This window comes from Dermacentor variabilis, chromosome 10, assembly GCF_050947875.1.
Source record: "Dermacentor variabilis isolate Ectoservices chromosome 10, ASM5094787v1, whole genome shotgun sequence".
In the NCBI taxonomy this organism is placed as follows: domain Eukaryota; kingdom Metazoa; phylum Arthropoda; class Arachnida; order Ixodida; family Ixodidae; genus Dermacentor; species Dermacentor variabilis.
The window spans coordinates 12163841-12177152 of NC_134577.1; the positions used below are offsets into that span (position 1 = coordinate 12163841).

Consider the following 13312-nt stretch of genomic DNA (forward strand, 5'->3'; position numbering starts at 1 on the left):
TTCCGAGTAAGTGCGAAAATAAGGAACAACTTGCGTTTGAGAAGAAGCTCTGGCTCATGCCCTGCCCAGTTTATTTGCATGTGAAATGCAGAAATGCTTTTCCTTGGACAATCGCTTGGCTGATAAGAATTACTTGTATCAGATTTTTTTTGCGTATGAAACAGTCATATTTTAGTTATTTTTGGGAGCAGAGTTTTAATGTTGTCCTGCATCTTATATTTATTTATTTATTTACACAATATAAAGAAACGTAGTCAAATTATAAAAGTTCGAGTTAAGTTTACAACTCGTTGTATCGCCATTCTGTGATTGGGGCAGTTAATGCAAACAAAAAATCACGAGCCATCCCACTCTGCGAAGGTGGGTGACCAGCGAAGCTGTTAAGCACATGACACAGAGGTGACACAGAATTTTGAACAAATGTGCGAACTCGTGTACCGTGATATTTTTATACATTCGCGTAGGCGACGGAACTGTCGCCCCGAGGAGCCGGAGGAAACTACACACGCGTGACGTTTCGACGGGACCGCCACCATGGGAGAGCGGAACGAAAGGAAAGAAGATGTGCAAACGCTTGGAACGCCGACAGAGACACATGACCGTAGACATGACCGACGCTGGTCAAAGTATCTGTTATTATCAGCTTAATATCTGATACGGGTTCTATTTGCACCCAAGATAGTGAAGTTATTTTTGCGAGTTGACGGGGTGCTCGAAGCCTGCTTCACCTCCGCCGCGGGTCGGCCTAGTATATTGCACTATCTCCGGGATCGGTCCATAACTTTTGCATACGTAGAACAAAAATGCACAGAGCCCTAGCCATAAACAGCTTCGCTTTAATGAATGTTTCAATAAGTGTTTATACGAAGGTTGAGGCTTCTGAAAACTTGTATTTCCAGTGTGGCGTCTTATATTCGTATATTCGGGGCAACACTCGCACCTAAGTTTTGTCCGCTTTGAAATATATCATGAAGAATAAGCTTCACGAGCCTCTGTAGGCTTTCTTGTTTTCGTAGGTCGAGCACTGAGAATAATGTTCCGAGAATTGTTGGGTCGCAGATGACCGCGCTGTAGATCCGACTGTGACTGCGCTAACGTCGACCCGCAGCGCTAGCGAGTTTGTTATAACGAAACAGTCGCACCAGTCAGTGTATCGATAGGCAAATCAAAATAAATATAGAACAAATAAAAATGCCATAGGAACAGAGCGAACGAAATTATGCAACTCCAACGCAACGTGCCGTCTCCATAGTTTTTAAGAGATCACTTCTTGCTTTATCCCCTCAACCTGTGCGCACCTCGATGAATGTAATACGCGAAATGAGAAAATTGCGGTGTCCGGTCTTCAACAGCAGGAAATGCGCGAGAGAAAGAAGGATGGTCCGGTACACGAGCGAATCGCATCGATTATTGGCTTTGTGGTATCCAGAAGCCCGTAACTTTTCTTTCCTTTCTGTCTGGCTTCTGTTTCACGACAAACGCGAATATATGAGGAAGAATGAACAAATATTCCTTGAATGCGAGTTTCATAAAATATAGCTGCTGGATTAATATCGAACTGCTGTTCGCTCGTTCACGTCACCTGACTCGCGCGAATATGAAGGTGGCGTGCAATGCGTTCCGGCGGCTTGCGAAATGCCTCGTGTATGTGAGCGCGGCGTCGTTGCTCAACGACGACTCCCCCAGACAAGACGGGCGTGCACGTGGCCCCTTCGTCGCGGCTTGTCGCCCACCAGGCGAGCTTGCTGCTGTTCTGCGCCATGCTGGGCGTCGTCCTGTCCACCCACGGAGGCAGCGGCACGCTCCTGGGCTTCTTCATCGGCCTCAGCAACGCCATGATGTTCCTGGCGCACTTCATACTACTCTACGCACCGTTCGGACTGTTCTTCGCCACGGCCGCCTATGTCGTGCAGACGCGCAACCTGCAGGTGCGTTTGGCGCAGGGTTTGGGCGAGGGTGGGCCGCGTAGTATTTCTACTCTTATTTGCACGATGGACGGGCCCGGCGCGCAATTTAACTCGTCTGGCCGTAGCGCGCCTTCGCCTGTAGGCACGACGGTTGGGCGCTACGGCCTTGGGCGTCACACTCTGGCCGTGGATATAACCCCCCCCCCCCCCCCCTTCTAATGTTTTCGGCGTACAATTGAATTGCGGCATCTCACACTGGAACGGCACCTGCGCTGACTTAAAGGCACCACACTGGTAGGAGAGGGACTTATGCGCAACACGTGATGTGTTGTCCCCGCTTGAAATCGTCGAGAGCTTTATTCGTCCAGCTTTCGCCCGTCGTTGTAATCGGCCCATAGCAAAACGCGGCTCACCACGGTCGCAATGGAGTGCTGTGCACTGTGTATTTCAAGTATTTTTTTCTGTTTATTTATTTATTTATTTATTTATTTATTTATTTATTTATTTTATCGGAGTACGAAAACACCTCAGCTTTGGTAGTCACCTGACGCATGATGGCAAACTGAAAATTTGTCCCGGCTGGTTTTCTGCAAAGATACGGATACAACGCTGTAAAGAAGGGAACGATTGTTATATGGCGTGCTCCTCATTTAAGGTCCTACGCCTACATAAGTCATGTCGTGAGCCCATTAGCGCAACCAGAATTTAGGGGACAGACTGCAACAAATATATACGCCTATACATGCTTTCACGAAAAGACATGCTCAGCACGAAGCAACTACCCTCGGTGAAAGGGGCTGGGTTGGTGGACCTCTGCCGGGAGGAGGTTGAGGTTGTAAACCCTTCCCTTCAATGCGCCACTGCGCCATGTACCAATGGGCAAGAGAAGTCTGGAAGCGCGCGCCGCCGTTATCGAAACCTGCGCGATGGTGGCTGCACTTTCGTGTTGAACCATGACACCTTACACGTGGCTTTGAACTAGGAAAGTATTCTGGGAACGGAACTTTTGCAAAAGGAATATAGATGCATCACCTAAGAAGTAAGTATAAGTTGAAATGTGCGTCAAGTTTTCTTCCGCTCTAAGTTTTCCGTCAAATTTACAGAAATGTAGTTGCTATTTATGTTGTTGAATAATAATATGTTAAGCTTTCCTTCTTTTTTAAATAATGGAGCGCCAGCTGTTAAAGTGCCTCGAGCATCCATCTAGTGGCTCGGCAATTTTACATGTATTAGCGAGCTTCTTTCACGCTCTGAAAAGCACGTATTGAGCGACAGAAAGTTGTATCGGTAGTTTTTCAAGTTACTCTAGAATTTTCTCATCGACAGTTTTCATCTAACCGTATTATTCGAGAAGTTGAATTATGGATTAGGACTATATATGTAATTAAAATGAACAAAAAAATATAATCTTAGTATCTCCAAGTGACGGCAAACAACATTACCTTGGTTCTGTCCAGCTACTGGCATTCGCCTATTTTTTAAACTCTGGCTAAAGTTAGCTGGGGCACCCTGAATGTACAGGGTGTTTAACGTAACATGTGCCAAGGATTTAAAAAGAGAAGTGGTTAGCTGCAGCTGAATGAAACCAACAGCATATGGCTTGCCGTCATGTGGTGCTCCTTAAGAGGAAGCTTTAGCTCGAGTGCTCCTATCTAAATACATGTACAAGGAGAATTCATTTTTCTCGGCAACCACTGCACCAAATTTGACGAGGTTTGTTGCGTTTAAAAGACAAACTTAAAATCTAGTGACTGTTGGTTTCGAATTTTTCAGTTAGATTGTCAATTTTTTATTAAAAATTGGCAAAAATCGGAAATTTTCAAAAAACGAAACTATCAAGTTTACAACTCTGTAACTTAACCACTAAAAATGATAATACAATTCTGTGAATTGCATCTAATAGTACATCTAAAGCGGACAAAATTGATATGTTACACGTGAATATAAAAAAAAATTAATCATAGGGAAATACAACTTTTGCAAAACCCTTGTAACCAACGTAACAAATTCACGTAAGATGTGAAATGACATATTGAATTTGTCCGCTTTGAATGATCTAATGAATGTCGTTTACAGAACCGCGATATCTGTTCTTGATGCAAAGCTATGAATTTGTAAACTTCGTGATTCTATTTTTTTCTAACGGTCAAATATTTGAAAATCGTTTTAAGAAAATTCAAGCCCTAAATCGAAATTCCGCTTCCAACAGTCACTAGAATTTAACTTTCTCTTTCAAATGCGACAAATTTCATCAAAATCGGTCCAGGGGTTATCTCATAAAAACGTTTTTGCGTTTTACATGTATTTGAATAGGCCGCGTCGGAGTTGGGCCCGAGCTAAAGCTTCCTCTTAAGCTTTTTTTTATATTCTCTTTAATTAGTTCAGTAACTGAGCTGAGTTGTGTTGTGGAGGGGGTTCAGGAACGACCAATCCAATTTTTTGTGGCAACGTACATGCTACATGGCGATTTTTTGTGTGTTTATAGAAAGCCCGCGAAATATGAAATAATACCACGTGAAATTTAGGAAATTCGATCGTCTTCATTGTTGAATGTGCCATCTGAACTCAAAACGAATTCCGTAAAAGAAAATGTAATTTTGTTATAGGCGAATGTTCTGTCAACTGTCGCTGATGAATATGCGCAGTTTCCGTTTATTGCGCTAGTCGCATAGTTAGGTGACTTGTCGTGGCCGCCATTTGCCCCCGTATATGACAAACGTGCACTTTCAAACGAACGAACGAAACGACACGAGAGCCTTCTGCGACGGCGCAGCCTCTGGCCTCCCACCTGGCGCTGTACGTGTTCGCCGTGGCGCTGTCGCTGGTCGTGCACGCGCTGGTCGTGCTGCCGTTCGTGCTGGCGACCGCCACGGGGCGCAGCTTCCGCGGGCTGCTCCAGAACGCGGCCACCCCGCTGGCGGTGGCGTTCGGCGCCGCGTCGAGCAGCGAGACCGTGCCGCCCACCATCGCCGCGCTCGAGGAGCGCCTGAACCTGGACACCAGGATCGGTGCGCTCCCTCACCACGTGGGAAAGCGTGGAGCACTAGGGCCTCCGAGACCGGGCGGCGCGGCGCGCGCTTTGCCCGGTTTCGGAGGCCACTCTTTCAGTTCCAGAGAATTACGCTTAAGAACACCAGAGCGAAACATCGCCTGGTGTCTGCGTGCGTCACCGTCGTGGCTATTCAGCTAGCGTGGGCACCGTTTACCACCAGAATGCGAGCAGTACGCCGAGCACTATACGTGAGAGCAGTACATGATTTGCGTAAGCTTTATTGATCATGCTTACAGCGAGTGACCTTGCGGATCGTTGTATTGGCGTTCATGGAGGTAGCTGTTTCGTTGCGAATTCTTTGTTGGCGAAATTAGGTTTCTTTTACGCTTTAATTTTTACCATCGAACGCTTTTTCAGAACGTTACGAAGAAGATGCAAAAATGTTGCAGTTGTGCATGGTCAGTGTGCCTTATTACCATATAATTTGGCGATGCGCATAGCGGAAAGCGTAGTTATTTATTTATGCGCTTGAAATTATGTAAGGAAACACAATTATTGTGAATAATCATTCACGCGCTTCATTGCCCTGTCATATCTTACTTTGGTGATTTTGCCATGAAACTCGATGGCTCGGAGTAGCAGGCTAAATACATATTATGTTTCTGATCCAATTTTGCTGCTAGAGCGGCGAAATTGTACGTTACCACGATCCACTTATCTCTGAGTGTCTCTACCGGCACTTTGTAATAGCTGGGGGAACAGAAGGAGTTTAATACAGCGCGCGTAACGCGGCCGTATGAGGAAGATTTAGCTCGCAGGCTCCTATCTATGTACATGGGAACGGAGAAATGTCTTTCTCGGCCACCGCAGCACCAAATTTGACAAAATTTGTTGTATCTCTTTTTAAAAAAAGAAAAGCATTAAACTATAATGAGTGTTGGCACTGTTATTTAGGCAGTCGATTTTTGTAATAAAAATTGAAGATGGCAATTTTTCAGGCAGCAACACTATCAAGTTCACAACTCGATAACTCTGGAATGAAAAGGGATATCACAGTTGTGTCACATACATTCAATATTACGTTTAAAGCGGGCAGACTTAGTGTATTATTATCGTCGCCCTTAAATATACCACTAATACGTGAATTTGTAAACGTCATTTTTTGTTTCTTTTTATTTTCAGGAGTAACGATTTCTGGCAATATGTGTAAAAAAAAAATCAGGCCCTAATTAAAATCTTGCTTTCAAATGTCACTAGAATCTAACTTTATCAAATTTTACAAATTTTATTGAAATCAGCCGAAGCGTTTTATCAGAAAAGCACCTCTGCGTTTTACATGTATTTGAATAGGTGGCATGGGAGTTGGGCCCGAACTAAAGCTTCCCCTTAATACTCCGATAAAGGAGCGAAGAAAGATGGCGCTACTTCCTGCAGTCAAGTTTAGAATTCGCCTCAGCGTTGGCTGGAGTCGTATCCCTCCGGCCGACGTAGGCACCTCAATGTCACAGTATCTTCATGGCTGCGGAGTTTCATGTAAACATCACTAGAAGACAAACGGTTCCAGTGTCTGCTAGAAGCCCCGTGTATGATTCCCGCTGGTCTCCATGCGGGGGCCGTCGTGTCGGTTCAAACAGCAAGGCAAAAAATAGTCAGAATGGCGAGTCGTAATCAAGTACGCTTCAGGAAAGGCTAATCGGAACACCACGTACGCGCGAGAATGTGTGCTGTGTGATGTGCGATGTGCGTAGTCAGCTGCTACACATTGTCTAACCTGAACATTATACACGGTGTCCCACGTAACTTCAGCCAAACTTCAAAGTTATGCAAATGCCACATACCTGGACAGAACCAAGCTAATGTTGTTTGCTGTCGCTTGGAGAAACTTAGATTGTCTTTGATTCCGCCTAATTTCATAATTAGTCTTAAATAATTATTCAACTTCTCAAATATTTTAATTACATGAAAAGTGTCCTTGAGAAAATTCTTGAGGAGCATGAAAAGCTCCCGATGCAATTTTAAGTTGCTCAATACGTGATACATAAAAGTATATTTCCGCGCGTGAAAAAGCCCGCGAATGCACGAAAAATTGCCGCGCGACTGACCGTCCGAGGCACTTTGCGTGCATTTTCGAGCTTCTTTCACTCTCGTAAGAACACTTGCGTAGCACGTATTGGGCAGCAGAGAACTGTGTCGGGAGTTTTTCATGTTGATCAATTTTCTCATTGATACTCTTAATCTAATTATAATATTCTAGAAGTTCATTAACATTAATTCTGTATTCACAAGGAATTAAAAAAAGTAATCTGAGTTTCTCCAAGCGACGGCAAACAACATTACCTTTGTTCTGTACAGCTACGTGGCATTTCCATATTTTTAAAGTTTGGCTGAAGTTACGTGGGACACCCCGTATAAGCGTTGTGTTTGCTGTGTCGTTGTGTTTGCTGTGACCACGGTAATGTAGGGCTTTCCACTCTTCGCATTGACATGCAGGACTCAAAATAAATGGCGGGGTTGAGATTCGAAACCACAAATGTCCCACCACTATGATCATCAGCGTGAGCGGCGTTTTCTAGCTATCACGGTCAAGGCAAGGTCGTTGAGAGTTAATCTAGGCTTATTTTCTTTTCATCGAGATTCGCTTGTGTTAAGCAAGACAGAAAACCGGGAAGCTTGTTTGCCTTCGATGGTTGGAGCGCGGCTTGTAAACACTTGCACAAAGAAAGGCGACAACAGAAGTGCTTGCGTTGTACGTGTGCTCGCCTCTAAGCGTTCCTTTGCGGGTGGATAATTGTTTACCATTCTTGAATAATTTAATTTGTCGCGTTGCCTCCAGCGCATACAGTGAAGACTGGCATGCTTCGATCATCAAAATAAGAAGTAGTGATGTTTGGTTCGACACTTTGAGGAAGATACCGAAAAACTCAGAAATACGTTAACGTTAAAACAGAACGGAAGAAAGAGAACTCAACGAAAGACACTTAGCTTCTTTCCTCTGCTTTTTCAACTACGGACTGATGCCATCAGCTCGAGGTTCCTTCCGGCCTGGGAGTTCGACCGAGAGCGAATGCAATGTTGTATGATAAACTTGTTCCTCTTCGAGTGTCATGCTGCACCGGCGAGGGTACTGACGGACTTGGATGGTTTGGTCGCCGTGACCAGTAATTTGAACTTGCGCCTTCCGACCACCTCCTGGTAGTGGATACAGGAAGCGCGTTGTTACGACCCTGTGTTTCCAGTGCGGCTCCTGGTTCCCATCGCGGCAGTTCTGAACACAGATGGCACCTCAATCTACATCACCATCAGCGCCCTGTTCTTCGCCCAGACGAAGACTGACTACGTTGATCTTCGCACTGTCGTGCTTGTCTGGTAGGTTGCCGCGCATTGGCTGGTTGGTTAACTCAGAATGCATTTCCTCAGGCAGCGATCGTCTCCTGTTCCTTTGTGTGCGTCACTCTCGACGGGCCTTCAATCTGAAGTTTATCATGTGTTGCAACTCTATTCGATTTTGTGAACTAAGTATGCTGCTGGTTAAGCCTGATTATTAGTTGGAAAGTTGCCGTTTATGCTAAAATCACAAAATTTTTGTGACATTTTGTGATGTTTACGTGATGTCTTATCGGTCACCTGGAACTTCTGGTGTCATCTCATTCGTCGTTATGAACATGACATGTCCTTCTTCTCAGAAAAAGAAATGCATTAAATTTAGAGGTCACTTCCAAAGAAGTAAAGCTCTTGCCTGGGCTAGTTGGTTCATGCTTGAATGAGTGAAGAGCAAAGCGCGAACGACCAGGACGGAAGAAAGTGCGCAGTAAAGCGCGCAGTTGCTACCAATTCTCTGCAAACTGCTTTAACTAAGTCTTCTTTCCATTTAGTAGCTTTAGCGCTCAAGTGCAACGACTACAGCAGGCAGGCTTCCGGCCATGTCTGATTTCAGCTGTCTGCAAAGCGATGCTCCAAAAACTCAAGCACCCGCCTCTTATCAGGGACCCAGTTTCATGCAGTTCTGTTGCGGTAATTCCGTACCTTCATAAGGTATCGCACAACATTAAGAAAGTGGCGAGCAGGAATAATGTTCAGGTTGTCTTCTCGGCGCCTTGCAAGTTGTCTAAGCTTTGTGCCTTGAACCGAGAGAAACGCCCGGCTTGTTCAATTCAGCATCACAAGAAGTTCACTGAATGCAGGACACGTGTCGTGTAGCAAATCCCTCTAAGCTGTGGCTGCACCTTTGTCGGGCAAACAGGTCGATGTTTCAATGAGCGTGCAATTGAACATTGTCGTAATCTGCGCAACAATGAAGGGAGCTTCCGTGTAGAGCATTGCAGAGGCTGCACTGATGCCGCCCTCAGTTCGAAAAAACTAAATTTTTGAAGTGTGGAAAAGACAGGTTCGAGCGGGAGATTGTGGAAGCCTATATCGTCAAGAAAGAGGGAAACAAATGCATCAGCAGGCCGTCCATTGTGCTTAGTGACAAGGAGACTACTTTTTTAGAAGACTCCATGTAGGCCTCATGTTAGAGTGATTACATTTAGGTTTATCCGTCTCTCTTGCTTTTATTTATTTATTTTTTTATTTTTGTTGACTATTTTTGGTGGCTCTTACAGGTTTCTTGCCGCCTTTTTTTTTTTTTTTTACGCAGACGCTTTTTTACGTTTTACGAGACAGCAGCGTCTACGTGCTGTCTCGTGTCCCCCTTCTTCGTGTGTTGTTTTGTTCGGCGCCGTCTTTGTAATCATGCTTAACCAACTAGCCCGCCAACACATGCTCAGCTGTTCTTAGACCGTTCTTAGACCGATCGTTCAACTGTTCTGTCCATTTCATCGTTTGTCGCATGGTTCATTTTTCGAGCGGTCACACGTTTTATCAATTTTATCGGTGAGTGACTTCAGAGATTTTAGATTTGACGCAGACGCTGTTCTTTAGACGCCCTTTCTTCATGTTATTTCGTGTTATTCGTTGGTCATTATTCTCATAGGAGTGCGGGTTTTATGATTGATTGGGCCTTATGTGTTTGAATGGTGTTATGTGGTCCATAGTTTGCTAGTGAAGCGTAGATGGCACTTCTTATCTCTCGTTTTTCTCCCCGTTGGCTTGGTAATGACTGTGCTCGATGAATTGCTTCCTGTGCTGCTCCACGTGTGGTTCTTGTTTGCTGATTTCATCTATTGTGCCAGATATGATTCCTAAGTGGTCGATGGATTGCTGTATTTTACTTCTAATGTTTCGTGTGTGATTCGGCTTGGTTGACCTACATAAGGCAGGCTTGTTGCGGAAATAAACTTATTTGTGGGTGGCGCCGGTCCTGTCGTTTGTGTTCTTCTTCCGTCCTGGTCTTTTGCGCCTTGCTCTTTACTCTTCCAAAAAAGCCCGTGCTTTGTTGTCTCGCTTTGGTTTTTCAGCGAAAACTGCGTAGCTGTGTGCAATAGTCGCTGTTATAGTGACGACTCATGCACCATTTTATTTTACGCAACCTCGTTTGGAAGTTATTATCGAAGTATATTTATAAAACATAATTTCTATTACTATATCTTTGCCGGCTGCCTCATGTACCAGCCACATCAATTTTCTAACTTTCTCGTTAGACTGGCTGATGAGTTAGCAAATATTTCCGGTTTCTTTCTTTTCTTATTTCAACATAGTACTTCCTAAGTCACTTCAATGTTCATCTGATATATGAAACAAAATGAAAGGAATAAAGGAAACAAAGGATTGACGAAAGTTATGCGCGCATTGGTTCCTTAGAGCATGAAATAAAAATCACATCGTATCAGCTGAACTTATTCAGCTGGTAGTCGGCTGAAAAACATTAAAGAAGAAAGGGAGAAAGCAGCTAGAGTGGTGATACGAACGATGTGGTACCACCGAAAAAAAAAAACCCAAATAATTTGCTTGTCGTACTGGTAAATTATTGATAGCAATTATCAAATTATTGATACTAACTTCCATTTCGCAAACTGGATTTATAGTATTTGCAAAGAATTATAAAGTTATGAAATTAAAGAAAAAGTTACCTTCACACCTTACTACGCGTCGTTACATCTTGATTGCTTTAATGAAGTGCAATAAACATGTAAAACCGTCCATTTTTTTTCCAGTGGACTAAGCAAAAGGACGAAGTGAATATTAAATGTCAAATGACGTGCTTCTAAAACCAATACGTGGTGCAGTTCAATGATGTTGCTGTGGCACACCATTTCAATAGTGTTATACTTTCACATACTGTGTAATGGTGCCCGAGTTTTATGTACCACTGCTGTCCTCGGTTTGAGAAAGTGCTGCAACCGACACGCTTAAGGCACCACTTATCGTGGTGGCTTAAGTTTTTGTTGCTTATTTTATTCAATATGATTTATGACCCCCACTTAAGGTAGCAATGGGATAAACGTCATTTGCCTAACTTCTCTGAAACCGACGTGCTGGCGTCAATGCGTAAGAAAGAATCAGCGGTGGCGGTTCTATATATATCGCACTTTCGGCGCGTCACAAAGTAACAGTATTTGGAAATGGGTGTCATAGGCGTCGACGTTTTTCGGTGCCTTGTGTAATCCAAGGTCTATCGCCTGCGTCGCAGCGCCTTGTCTGTGCTGTGCAGTATGGCGGCGCCCACGACAGGCGGTCCGAGTTACCTGAGGCTCCGTCTGATCCACGAAGCCGTAGGAATGCCGACGGATACCATCGGGATTCTCTTCATCACAGACTGGATTGTGTGCGTGTTTTGGGAAAAACAGTCGCTGCCGCTGCATTTAGTGCAGCTTGTCAGACTATGGCCACAATGCGCGTTCAACTTTAATTTCGTATGGCAAACGACGTGGTTGTGTGCGCTGATGGGCAGTAACGACTGGTTCGTGCTCGTTGCTACTGCTTTGCATCACGTATCCGTCAAATTTGTAATTTAACAGCTGCGGGCCTTATCAATGTTCTTTATGCTTGCCAGCGCTTTTGAGTTGGATACAGAGGCTCGAACTCTGCGGCATAACAATTTGTGCTCACGAAGACGCAGTCTCATAAGACTCATTTACGCAGCACCGGAGTCGACGTACCTTCGACACAGTTCTCAGAAAACCTGTGAGTGAAATAATTTAATGTGTAGCATGTTTTCAAGGGATAAGAAAAGAGCAGATTGGGTGAGGGAACAAACGCGAGTTAATGACATCTTAGTTGAAATCAAAAAGAAGAAATGGACATGGGCAGGACATGTAAGGAGGAGGGAAGATAACCGATGGTCATTAAGGGTTACGGACTGGATCCCAAGGGAAGGGAAGCGTAGCAGGGGGCGGCAGAAAGTTAGGTGGGCGGATGAGATTAAGAAGTTTGCAGTGACAACATGGCCACAATTAGTACATGACCGGGGTTGTTGGAGAAGTATGGGAGAGGCCTTTGCCCTGCAGTGGGCGTAACCAGGCTGATGATGATGTTTTCAATGTATTCGACCTTGAAGGACGACAGCTATGGCGATGACGCTCGTGCCTTCAGGGAAGCCCGCAGACTGGTGCAGTTGGCGCACCTTGCTAGTAAACCAGCTCGGGAGACGAGGGGCTCGCGTCGAAGCTGGACACGGGAGCAGGCCTAGTATTAATAATGAAAGGCCGTACGTGGAGTGCAAGATAACACCGAAAGGAGCCGCGGCTGCGGCAAGGTGATATTCGTCAGGCTGTGGCGCTTCGTTACCTGAAAGTTGCAGGCTTTGTTAGATGTGTTTTAGTGCTGCATGCCATTGGCAGGGAGGATTTTGATAGCGCATTTTAGAATTTTCCGTGGACGGTTGTGGGCGCGTGTTGTGATAAGAAACGGCGTGCTTGGCGTGGTGCGGAGGGGAAATGCTAACGACAGAGGGGTGGAAGATAAGTGTTAGGCCTTGAAACTATGTGTCGAAACGCATATATTTTTTCTCAAAAAAATTCGATAAACGCGAAAGCTCCGCACATTAACCTCAGTTGCGCAGTAAGGACAGCTGTCAAGAGGACACACGCTACAATGACTTTCTTAGCTGTTTAACGTTACTGTCCTTGCCTTCATTGTTGTCCTGCAGAAGCCGCCTGGCGAACGTGGTGGACGTGCTCACGGGTCTCGTTAGCGTCTATGTGGTGCAGCACTATTGCGGCTTGGAAGAACAGCCCACCGTGGAGGATGCGAACAGGGACATCCCGCCTTAGTAGTGTCCTCTCGATGAGAGCGCACTGCCAGGGAACACTCACTGGCGTCTTGTCAGTGATTTAATGGGATACCCGTGATAAGAGTTCTATACACTTTTAATGCAAACTGGTTGATTTAGTTATTGATTGATTGAGTTTAACATTACAAAGCACCAATGGGGCTTAGGTTCCGCAGTGGAGAATTTCGAATTTTCGTTATTTTACTGGTGTCCAACGCGTGGTACACGAATCTGGAGTCCATCACGCGACCACATGCTCAGCAG

The 13312-nt window shown here is 44.9% G+C and overlaps 1 protein-coding gene and 1 pseudogene across 1 annotated transcript; both read left to right on the forward strand.

Annotated features, from left to right (window-relative positions):
• Positions 1 to 605: 605 nt before the first annotated feature.
• Positions 606 to 784, forward strand: LOC142562591 (U2 spliceosomal RNA; annotated as a pseudogene).
• Positions 785 to 1760: 976 nt separating this feature from the next.
• On the forward strand, positions 1761 to 13049 carry LOC142559886 (neutral amino acid transporter A-like). The gene is made up of 5 exons (XM_075671573.1): positions 1761 to 1928; positions 4681 to 4915; positions 8136 to 8265; positions 11489 to 11602; positions 12926 to 13049. The coding sequence occupies exons 1-5, from the start codon at positions 1761 to 1763 to the stop codon at positions 13047 to 13049; spliced, it is 771 nt and encodes a 256-aa protein (XP_075527688.1).
• Positions 13050 to 13312: the final 263 nt, after the last annotated feature.